General features: G+C 40.5%; 1 protein-coding gene across 2 annotated transcripts in view; it reads left to right on the top strand.

The window, feature by feature from the left end:
* shank3a (SH3 and multiple ankyrin repeat domains 3a) overlaps nucleotides 1-12,432 on the top strand; it is a 143,199-nt gene that overhangs the window by 31,222 nt on the left and 99,545 nt on the right. For both annotated transcript variants that reach the window (XM_035665387.1, XM_035665386.1), the window contains exon 3: nucleotides 1,887-1,958. In XM_035665387.1, the coding sequence (XP_035521280.1) occupies nucleotides 1,887-1,958 (72 nt within the window). The remainder of the gene's footprint in view (nucleotides 1-1,886; nucleotides 1,959-12,432) is intronic.

The raw sequence follows: 12,432 nt of genomic DNA, 5'->3' as shown, positions 1-12,432 counted from the left end.
AAGGGAAAACGGAGGAAATAAAATGTATGAATGCATGGCCCTTTAGGGCTTCCGTAAATATAGATTTTTAATTGTTTACTTTTTGTTTGTACATTTCTTGTTCAGTCTGAACTGTACTGAGTCTAACTGAATAGGTGTCGGCTCCAGTCAGGGTATTCGTGTGCATGTGTGAGAGTGTCTGCTACTACTCTGTTGGAGCACTGCATGTGTCATTGATTGACCAACAGTTATTCACTGAAGCCCACGGTGTGTAGAGATGATTGACAGGTTTGGATTAGCAGCTCAAAACCCCACTGCTCTGTCGTGGGTTTACCCTGTTGGTCAACACCACACATCGGTGGAGAAACAGACATGCACACACACACACGCACAAACACACACACGCACGTAAATGCTTGCAAGCAGGTGCGTACAGACACACCCACACACGGACACACACACAGAACTGAAGTACATTGTGAGTCCTAGGCAGTGGAAGTTTTTAAAGTTATTACAGGCTGTCAGTATTCAGTGGAACCTGTCTTTTAAACAAGCAGCTTGCAACAGCCCTAATGAATGATCTGACAAGTTTGGAAATGGAGACCAGACCTGCAGAGTACAGAAAACAAAAATCATGCCAAATGATTTTGCAATAGTGAAAACAAAATTAGATGTACAACCATCATTGTTAAAATGCAAAAATATTTTTTCAGTGAAATATTGAGATTGAGGCATTTTAAATGTTGTACAGTATGACTACTGCACATCTAGATACAATTATGGGTACCTTTGTTGTCTTTATAAAATATTTAGTACCAGAAATAACATATCTCAGTGGGCTAAAGCACAAGCACACACAGTAATTGCAACCAAAGTCAAGATTTCACTCAAAGCATGGTCAAAATCATCTAATTTATAAACCTAATATGATGCAACTATATTACAACACTGCAATGTGGAAAGAGCTTTGATTTTTTTCTTCTTTTTTTACTTTTACAGTGTTAATTAAACATGCAACAATACAAATATAATCCAGTTTGGTTTGATTCACAATATTCGATTCGATGTTTTTTTCAAATTACCTGTACACAATAAAGTGAACAGACAATTCACTTCACTTTGTGTGTAAATGCAGCTTGCTCCCTGAACTGCAAAATAATGCATAAACTTTCTTCTTAATTGAGATATACAACAATGCATGCCTATTTTCTTTCCTTGATGACATCTATGAAAGTTGTGGCAGATGAGCAAAGGATGCAAGTGAGGCAGCGTTCATCCCCAAGTCACAGAATGGTTTACAGCCCATCCCAGGATAGTATCACTTTTGCTTCCTCCTCACTCTCCATTCCTCAACCACACAGAGGAATTCTTTTCCTCATGGAGGTGGAAATTCTATGATCACCAGCCACATGATCAAATGTCCTTCTTCGATACAGTGAAGACACTATATCTGGACCTAACTGCAGAAGACTGACAGGGATGGATAAGGGATGCAAACAGATTCTCTCCGAGGTGTACTGGACTAGTTTTGTATTGCATTACTGGATTTTCTTTGTGTGCTTTGAATTGAAAGAGGCAAAATAAATAAAGTCTATTGAAGCATATTGCAGCTTTTTATTCATTTCTGTGACATAGTAGACAAGTAGCACAATGCGTGGAATAAAGAAGTGCCTGTCATTTTGTGCATTTTGGTTGTGAGATTAACCATTATGCTGAGCTGTGTGTCTGTAAAGAGAAGTTCCTGAACAGTTTTAAAAAAGTGAACTCAGTGAACTGAATGCGTGTTACAAATTGTAACTAAAACTGTTTTGTTTGTATTGTGTGTGGCGTTTTTGTTAAGCAGACAAGACACAAAGGATAAAAAATATACAGCTTAGCCTCTTATGTGTGTTTTTATTGTGTTTCAGTTCCGCTATAAAAGACGTGTCTACACTCAGACTCATCTGGATGAAAAGCAGCTGTCTAAGCTCCACACCAAGGTAAGAGTGAACTGTGCACTCTGTGATCCTGGCATCTGTAGACGTCATGCTTTGTGCAACCTTTCATGGTGGCTGTATGTGTTTATTGGTTGATTCATGCGTAATTGTACTCCCTTTAGGTCAAGAGCTTTGAATAAGGATGATGTGTGCTCCTAAACAAGGCATAGGGTATGCTTTAGGGTGTGTCTAACTTGTGATTGAAGTCATTCTCAGTGAGTCCGTCCATGTGTAATGCACAGGCTCTCTTTTTGTCTCTCTCTCACATACACGCACCACACACACAAAGATGTTTTTTAGCTTAGTTTGTGGATGCACTGTTCTAAGTTCCCAGTTACTGGATTTAACCTATTTCATCACGCCGCAAGCAGCAACCAGCTGAGCTGACCACTGGATTGTTGTTTGTTGCTGGAATGCACAGCACCGTTTTATGTGTGTTTAAGAGAGAGAGGGGGAGAGAAGGAGCAAGGTGAACTATTGCACGCAATGTTTCTGAAATTTATTAACAACTTACTAAGGCCACTGCTTTGTGACTTGAGACGCCTACCCACAAGTCTGCCCGTTGTGGGTCGAAAACAACAACAAAAAACATTTTGACTAGAAAGTGGACTTAAAAAAGGTTTTGAGTTGTCATCAACGAAAACTAAAGTAAAACTATGAAGGATAAAAATGACTAAAGTGTGATTAAAACAAAAAAGCTGCTTAATTTAACAGCAAAAAAAAAAAAAAAAAGACCCAAAGAGGTAACACTGGCAGACGGTGGTCAAGGGCAGGCAGGTGGTCACAAACACAGATCCAGAGAGACAGAATAGGGCAAAGACACAGTAGGACTATTTAGCAACCTTGACAATCTGGCGGTGTGTCAATACAGGTGGGCACTGTATACTATGACTAGTGAAGTAATGAGGAAGAAGTGTGCAAGCAGGTGACTAATCATCATCTCAAACGGGAACTCAGTGGGGACGACTAGTGGACAGATGAATAATGGCCAGGTAAATATTAATACCAGTAGACATTAGTAGTGGAACAATAAGGTAGAGCAATGAAACGTATAGTGTGTGTGTGTGTGTGTGATCAGTGAGTCAGACAGCAGAGAGAATTGAATGCATTTACATCAAACCCCATCAGAGGGCAGAAGATTTACACTTGAGAGAAATATCAGTGTCACTTATGTGTTTTTTGTGTGTGTGTGTGTGAGAGAGAGAGAGAGAGAGAGAGAGAGAGAGAAATAATGGAGAGCTGCTGGATAGAAATTGTAGAATTGCAGGTTTGATCATGTATGCATGTATCAGTCCGTTTGTTTCACCCTTGTTATTGTTAAGCTCAACTTAACTTAGAAAATAACATTTTAGTTTTTCAGTGTGTGCTTATTTGTCATCAAATACTATTGAAACACGCCTTACATAATAATCTGATGAATAAAATACAAAGAAGTAAGACAACAAAGTAAGCTGCTATCACCACTTATGTGTGACTAATGCTGTTAGATGTGCTATTCTTGTAGTTAATATACTAATGCTGGGGAGAACTGTTTAATGACTTTGTAGTAAGCTTCATACACAAATGGGTGACCATTTAAAGGAAAAAACTATACAAACCTCCTAGTTTCTGGAACCCTCTTCATTCTCCCATAGATTTTCAATTGATTCACATCGCGCTCATTCTCATTAAACCAATAAATGACCCCTTTAATTTGTCACCAATATGTATTCCGCATGAGAAGCTTTGATTATATTTGTTTAGACTTGTTATCATAGTTTGAGGAAATAAACCATAGTAAAAATACGATCAAGTCCAATCAGTGTTATCACGGTATTGTTAAAATGTGCTGAAAACTTTTAAAAAATGCTGACACACACACACACACACACACACACACACACACACTGCACTATGTTGTACTACACTATAGTACACTATAGTCTTTGTTCTTTTGGCATATTTTTTACAATCAATTCAATGACAGATTTCAGAGAAATATGTTGGTTGGTGACTAAACTACACGCTGTGTGCAGTGGGCTGCAGACACACAACACATAGAGCAGCAGAACAACGGGTAGTGTACAAGAGTAGGTAATACTGAAAGCTTCAGTTTACATTATTGTCAAGCCATTAGCAAGTTAAACGGACAAACCATGACATTTTCCCCAATTCTGGAGTCCCCACATCAATCATTGAACCTATTGTGACATCAACCTTGGGTTGTGGACTACTGTTTCAGATTCAGCAGTCGTGACTGTGAGTTGTACTTTTTTACCTTTGTATGTTTCTTTGTCTGTTTCTCAGCTTTCAATGTAAAGAGCAGACAGCACTTCAGAACTATCAGTCTAGTCCAGGACATTGACAAATACTGTTCTATATACAATAAATGAACAGAGTTGTGGCCACAGGCATGGTTTTTGCAGATATGTGGCAAAGGAATATCTTATCTTATCTGATCTTATCTGATCTTATCTTATCTTATCTGATCTTAACTTATCTTATCTTATCTTATCTTATCTTAGGGCCTTTTTTGTCTGGGTCCAGTTCCTTGCGAGGGACTTTTCAACATTTAGTTTAACATTTGGGAAGTGGAGGCTAAAATGTGGCCTTCTAAGAAATAGTGAATGAGAGGGAGATGCAGTAAAGCAGTGATGAGAAGGATGAGTCATGCTATCAAATATTGTTTTTTGTCTAACCAGTCTGGTGTGAGCTGCTGCCGTCTGCTACTATACTACATTGCTATGACAAAATATATGAGTGGTACTCAGTTGACATACTCAGCCAAGATCAGTTTTTGCTCAGCTGCAATTTAGGTGGTAATTTCACACAATAAATCATCTACAAAGAGGGAATTTCTCGTGATTGGCCTGCCCTGCCTTGGAACTGTTGAAAAATGAAAAAAAGAGTGTGATTCTCCGAGCCACTTACACTTTGTCACTGAACAGACACCTGAATGTGTGAATGGGCTATGAAAGCCACCATGGTGTTTGAGCTACGTATTTTTTTTTAGCAAAGAGTAATACAGGACAGCTGTGTTACTGGAGAGAATGGGGATAGTAATTTGGCAAAACAAGCTCCAGAAGCAACCACAGTAAATTGCTGTTTTCCTTTGTTACTAATCTGCATGCATCTGAAAACAGAAGCAGACTTCAGTATGTTTGCTGTACTATGGAAGAACGGATATGCTTAATATACGCAGATGTATGAAATGTTTCCCCTTAAAATACTTTGCACACTTTACACACAAAACTCTGACGTAAGTGGTATATTAATTATTTGTAGTAATAGTAGTAGTAAGCTAATTATTCAGGCATTAATGTTAAAGGCTTTTTACAGGTCTCTCTGTCTGTGCAGTAGTAATGAAAAAATATTTGCTTGGGCTTGCATTAGCAAAGATTAGCTTTAAGCATCTGATGTCACAAAGTAATGTAACATTGATGTTTTCCCCTCTCATTCTTTTTTCTGAATGACAAATATGCTTTTGTTGCATAATGACTTCCAGGGGGAAAGAGGAATATCCTGTTATGGGTGATGCCTTGGCAATTACAGTGTTCACTATTCATCCTGTAGCCAGCTGCCCTGTTAGGGAGAGGTCAAGCATTAGCCTACTTTGCTGGTATGGTGCTCATTAGCTGCAGGCTAAAGTTTAAAATGAGGTCATAATTGATAGGACTTTGCTATTTTTTTTTTTCCCTCTTCACCCGACCCAACCAGACCTCCTAACCCCGAAACTGTCCTGGTTATCTGTGCAAAGTGGCTGCATAGATAATTTACATGGTATACCTTTAGGGAAAAAAAAAAAAAGGGGGGGGGGGGGGGGGGGGGGGGGGGGGGGGGGAACTTGGTGTAGATGGTCTCGGTGGTGTATAGACAAGACTGCAGAATGAGTGGCTTTCTTAATGTGTTTCAAAGGGCTTCCAGTGATGAAAATTGTCAAGTTCCTTTTTTTTTAAATAATCATTAATCATTTAATTTCATAATTTAATCATTTAAGCAAATTGCATATCCAGTCACTAGCAGGATCTTTGATTTAAAATAAGGTTCTGTGGGTTTGTACACTTCTTTGCCACCCATGACTTTGTAACTAAGAACTGATGGATTGCAGGAGACCCATATTCCACCAAATGAATGAACAGTTCCTCACAAGATCACCTCCCTCTTGCTGTCTAGTAACATTGCGGAGGATTGTGGAGCAGAACGGGCTTCCGTACAACAGCAAAGCTAACGCAGTATGAAGCGATGTAGCTCCAGAAAAAGCAACAGTTACAGGCTTCCAATCTATGACTCTTGTTATTTAATTGGCTACAAATGAGGTTTAATGTTCACAGTTTCCCCTAATGTAGCAGTAGCCACAAGCTGTGCAACATGCTAAAGCAAAGTTTAATTAAATTCAATTCAATGTTATTTGTATAGTGCCAAACAAAAGTTACCTCAGGACACTAGGATAGAGCAGGTCCAGGCTGTAGTTGTTATTCAGCAGGCTAAACAACAAAATTAACACTAAAACAACATACAACATGGCAGAACGTACAGCTTCCAAGTTTAAAGTTGGGTAACAGACAGCCGTATACATTGTCGATCCATCATTGAGGGTGAACAGTTCGCCCCTCATTAAGAAAGCAGTCTGTAGTTATAAAATTTACACACAAGTTGCCATTAAAAATACTATAACATAACTATACACTCAGCTCTTCTGTCCTCTGAGGCTGGGGGCCAATGTAGTGATTTTTTCTTGTTTTTATTTGACATTGAGTCAGTTAGCTTGGAGATGAGTAAATGTTTCAGTATTAAACCATATGATTACAGAACAGAACCACATTTGTTGAGTAAGATGTATTTGAATATCATTGCCGTACATGATGTCATTTCTAACAATATATACAACATAACATTATGTCCTTCCAGCCCCTGAAATTAATGGCTTGGAAAAATAACACAAGCTATTTTACAAAAGATATAAATATTGACCAACCAATCAACTAACTGACCAAAAGTGTCAGCTCTTTATAAGATGATAGAAAATTAGGTATGCTGTATATATAATTATGAATGAAAGCCCTGGGCATCATGGCCGTAGAGATGGCTAGGGAGGGGGTGGGTTGGAAGAAAGTAAAGGGGCATATACAGTAGTGGAGAGCATTTAGTAACGCCCTATTTGGTAATGTGGTCACGAACACCACAGAGCACACTGCCAGAGCGAGGGCATTTCATATGTGCTAAAATCATAAACCAGTTTAGAAATCACACACAATATCAAAATATGAAATGCGGTTACTATCTAGATAAAATGATTCTCCAGTTGATTCACAAGCTAAACCAGTGTTCACATCATGCCAACCTTTAGTTGTGTAGATTTATGTCCCATAAACATATTGCAGAAAAATGCTATTCCTCCTACACTGAGGTTTTCTATTGCCTAGCGTATGGTATTTCTGAATGAGAATTCCTGCATTATTTTCAATTTACAATGACACTACACACAGTAGTAGCTCATTGTGGGTGTGATATTGTTCTGAGACGCTAGATCCCACAGAGCATTTGTACAGTGTCTAAACCCTCCTATCAGTACAGTGTTATTGTAACTGCAGTCACCATGAAATTTTATGTGGGATACTTTTGCATAATACACACACAAGCACACAAACACACACATGCACAGGGGAATCCCTCACATACAAAGGTTCCCTTATGGGTAGACTCTCAACAGAGACTGAGGACTTTCTCTCAGCTTTCAATGCTATAACTGTGTAGAAACGGTGAGAGAGTTGCATTGCAGAACCAACACAAAGTCTTTAGGGCGAAGACATAGCTGTGACATGCATTTTAAAAATACATTTTCCCAGTTGTAGAGATGGCTCAGCTGAGGTTGTGTGTGTTGTTTTGTAATTGAAAATATTGTATATGTCTGTCAATGTGTTAATGTGTGAAGGTGTGCCTCCTGTGCATGCACACATACTGTACTGTATGTGTGTGGTGAGTGAGGGTTATTTGCACAAACAATTTGTGGATTTTTTTATGGAACACTAAGATACAAAAACACAAGCATTAGTCAATGGTCACAAAGCTCCCGCTGTTATGTTACACTTGGTTTAGCACATTCCGACCCTACAGTATTTTCATATCTGTTAGTTTTCCCTTCCTTATGCCCGCTTTCCTCTCTCATTTTCTCTTTTGGTTTTTGCTCCCTCTATCTTACGCTTTCTCTCCTCCCTGTTTTTTCCCTCCCTATTCTCTAGCTCTCTCTTTCCCCACCCTCCCTCTGTTCTCTCCAGCATCCTGCAAAATCACCCCTTACCATCTCTCCGTCTCTCTGTGCATGTACAGGAGTCAGTGTGTGCGTCCGTGCTGGGGTGAGTGTTTGTGTTAGTGACCATGTGACTGCATGTGCTACTTTGACAAGACCAGAGGTAGTGAAGGAGAAGGAGAGGGAGAAGGAGAGGAGACGTGGAGGCGGGGGACTGGATATGGCCATGTGGATGATGTTTTGGCATTGGGACTGTAGCTGACCTACGGGAGTGCGTGTGTGTGTGTGACTGGAAGTGTGTCCGTGTGTGTGTGTGTGTGAGATGGGATCTGCTCTGGGCAGAAGACAAGCAGCCAAAAGCAAGGAAAGAAAAACTAAAGAAGCCAGGAGGGCCAGACTGAATAGTAAGGTACCCCAATTGCTTTCATCATCTCTTTAATTTAATTTTATCATTATCTTTGGTGTATACATGTCTTTTTCTTCCTCTGTCTCTCTGTTTTTCATACTTTCTATCTCCAGTTATTCGCAAACACTCCCCAACCCATCCCTGTCTACCTGTCTATGCTCTCTCTATCTTTCTCTCTCTGGCTTTTGTTCTGTTGTTATGCTCTGCTGCATGTTGGCTGTGTGAAGAGCTGGTGCAGTCTTGTCTGAAACCCTGACAGAATGCTAATGTTTTTCTCTGCACTGGTTCAGTTACTAACCATAGGCTTCCATCATTGTGTGTGTGTGTGTGGTGTGTGTGTGGTGCATGTGTTGTGCATATGTGTGTATGCCTGATATTTGTCCAGGACATGGTGTGGATTGTGTTGAGCTATGGCTAGTGTGAGTGGTTGTGTTTTGCTTTTGATCTTCTGAGTATGTAAAGCAAAACATATTTGTGTGTGTGTGGTGTGTGTGATTGTGTGTGTGTGTGTGTGTGGTCGTCCGTATGGGCAAACATTCCCATGTATGCAAGTGTTTGTGTGGTGTGGTGTGTCCGTATGGGCAAACATCCCTGTAGCAAGTGTTGTGTGTCTGTGTTGTGTGTTGTGTGTGTGCGCTCACACGATGATGAGTGCATGTGTGTCTGAAAAGGTGTTTATGCATGCACTATGCAGTGGGTCTGTAGATCTGCCAGTGGAGCTCTCCAGGGATAGAACTGCCTTCTGGCACTGTCTTTTTCATAATGCTCTGCTTGTTGTCATATTGCTTATATTTGATGCTTTCGATGGAGAAAGCAGCCGTGTGTGTGCTGTTGTGTCAAATAGACAAAGCTGGAAAGAGCTGAAAGACAGCATTATAGCTGGGTCCACAGTGGGTAAACTGTTGCATCGCTAAGGTAACTGCCACACAGCATATTTTTTGGTAACCTCTGCTGAGAGTACTCAGACGCTGCAGTCTCAGTCAGGTGGAGGGCTTAGCAGGTTGGCAGCTTGTCAACAAGGACCCCTGCGGGCAGCTTGCCGTGACCTCACTGGCGGCCCCCCCCCCACAAATGGGCAGTCCCGATGTTACTCTACAAAATATCAAACAGCGAGACATGCTGCTTCTATGATCCAGTAAGTCAGTAATTGATGACGAGTATGTATGGAATCTATGGAATCTTATGGGGGGGTTGTAAATTTTTATTTACTATTACACGATGTCTAATTTCACTCCCATACACTGGCGCTATCTGGTTCCGTGTGCTCACGCTTTTCTGCATGTGTTGTAATACTTTGCAGCACTGCACTCTTATCTGTTGTAATTTGGTCACCACAACTCACCTTCCCTCTAGAAATGTGTAAGTGTATGTGCATACTGGGAGGAGGGAGCGGAGGGGAGGGAGAGAGGAGAGAGAGAGAGGAGAGGAGAGAGAGAGAGAGAGAGAGAGAGAGAGGAGAGGAGGAGGAGAGGAGTGATTAGACAGGATTATAAAGAAGGAATTGATTAGTTTGTATTCAGTATGATCGGAAACCAGGCCATTTGTTAGAAATTGTAGCCCAGGTCTTCATAATACACCCCAGTAAGCTCTATGTGAGTGTCTGCTTGTATCAGCGGACCCATAATGTTACAACAAATGTTGGACTCTGCTTTTGTGGATTGAAAGTTTGAGTATTGATGTCAGTGCATGAAGATAGTGGGAAGATTCGTTGTCCATAGCACTTCAGATTTTTCATGAATCCAGTTACGGCATTGACATCCAGAAATTACCTGCTGACCATTAGGATAAGTTAATTAGTGAGGAGATCACCAAACATTAATTAGAATGTTGCTTGTATAGTCTAGAAGAACCATTGTTAAATATATTAAAACGGTGTCGGTACGTGACTATGTAGCAAACTGAAACTCTGAATAAATATAGGAAATGCAATAGTTATTTCAAAATTATGTGTGTGATTGTATATATTTAGTGTTTTAAGATGAATTTATTACACTAAAAAAAAACGATGTTCATAGGATCTTCCGTTACCCGACCCATAGTTTGAGAACCAGGGTTATGAGGATAGCAGTACCTCCACACTTCCGCACTCTGTGGCTATAGTGGACATACGCGTACAGACATTTCTTGGGGAGATGACAATTAATGCACTTCCCTACACCTGTTAGAATGAAAAAGTATTTATCTGCTGTACAGAAAAGACAATTTAGCCACCCTACAGCTCCACATTTACTCTGCCAACAAATATTTGTGTCTGTGTTGCATCTGAAATCTGCAAAGCTACAAATTTTGGACACAGCTGGATACATCACTGTTGTTTTTTCACCAAAAAGTGGATGATCCATTTTCCCTCCATCGCATCCACTCCATCCATCCATCCACTCCATCCATCGATTCTTTTAACTGAAACTGGAGCAGGACTTGTTGTTGGGTCTGTGATGATGTTCCCTTCATTGTGCAAGTTTCAGATTCACAATAAAAAAGAGTAACACAATGTATTAGCTCTTGCTCCATGTACAGTACAGACATCCCACTAGCAGGAGACCCTATCATTCTAGGGTCAGGGCCGTATGAATAGATGTGCTGTGGAATTTAGGGAAGCCAAAGGCATAACGTACAATAGAGGTTTCTAATAATATCTCGGGCTGAATAGAAGTCAACCACATAGCGGTCTCAGCCTGGAGCCTGCTGGCTGCCCTACTTAGCCTGGCCGTTTGGGAGACCAAGGTTAAAAACTGTGTAAGAGATTTTGCTATAATGCACGCTAATACTTACGTAAACAATTGTTCTAGGATGAGCCCAAGCTTCGACCTTTGGACTGTTGAGTTGTCGTTTTATCCTGCTGGATTGTGGTGCCCCCCACTGTCTGCCTGCCTGTGTCCTGGTTTGTCAGTTTGTTGTTGTCTAGAAGCACATGACTGGAACTGATTCCAGCTTCTTCTTCTCTAGTCCCTTGGATTCTTGATGACAGCATGGCATTCCCGTCATCCTCCGCTGAGCCGCTCTGCTTTACAAACCAAATGCCACAAGAAAACACATAGTCATGCACACATAACATAGAGCTCTGTTGTCGTATTTCATTCACAGAATTTGATGGGATCTAAATAACCTCTGTTCCTGACAATTGACTGTCATTACTCAACCAAACAGTCTAGGTCTTTTGAGATCCAACACCCCCATATGTGAATGGTTGCTTGTTAAAAAAACTGATTGAATCTAAAATGTTGCATGAGCAGTTTTTTTTCCAGGATTGTTGCCACAGACACCAGTCTTGTTAATTAGATATAATTATTATAAATATTGAAATTGGAAAGTTTTTGTCAGGAGCGCCAGTTGAAGACCCTGCCACTCGTTCTAACTCCATGAAACGGGCACATTTTGAGCTTTTACTCAACATAATGTAGCTCTGTTGCCTTCATTATGCATTCATTTTCAATCTTGCCGTTACAGTGATGTGCGTCAAAGCCTTAGTCAAGGTGTGGCCCTGCCCAGTATGGGGGGGGGGGGGGGGGTACTTTCTTATTTCCACCTGCCACCTGCCGCACCTGCGCTGCACTTGGAGACGGGGTGGGATCCGTAAGAATATATTTTCATACAATATAGGTGGACGTGATAAGAGGCTGCTAAAATGCTAAAATCATGCCTTTCATCACCTTTAAATACAGGGCTCTCCTTTTCAGGGACACAATGATAGTAAGGGAATCTTGTGGAGAGTTATCCTCAGAGAATTGTTGTCTGGGACTTGCAGCTTTCAAATATGAATACATCTACTACATCTACAGCTCAAATACTTTGCCCGGAGCAGATGATGATTCTTTTTAAGTTGAATTCACTTTTCTTCTTTGGTC

Source organism: Morone saxatilis, unplaced genomic scaffold (assembly GCF_004916995.1).
Source record: "Morone saxatilis isolate NCDOM2014 unplaced genomic scaffold, NCSU_SB_2.0 Contig2, whole genome shotgun sequence".
Taxonomy (NCBI): Eukaryota; Metazoa; Chordata; class Actinopteri; family Moronidae; genus Morone; species Morone saxatilis.
This window is presented reverse-complemented; position numbering and strand designations above follow the sequence as displayed.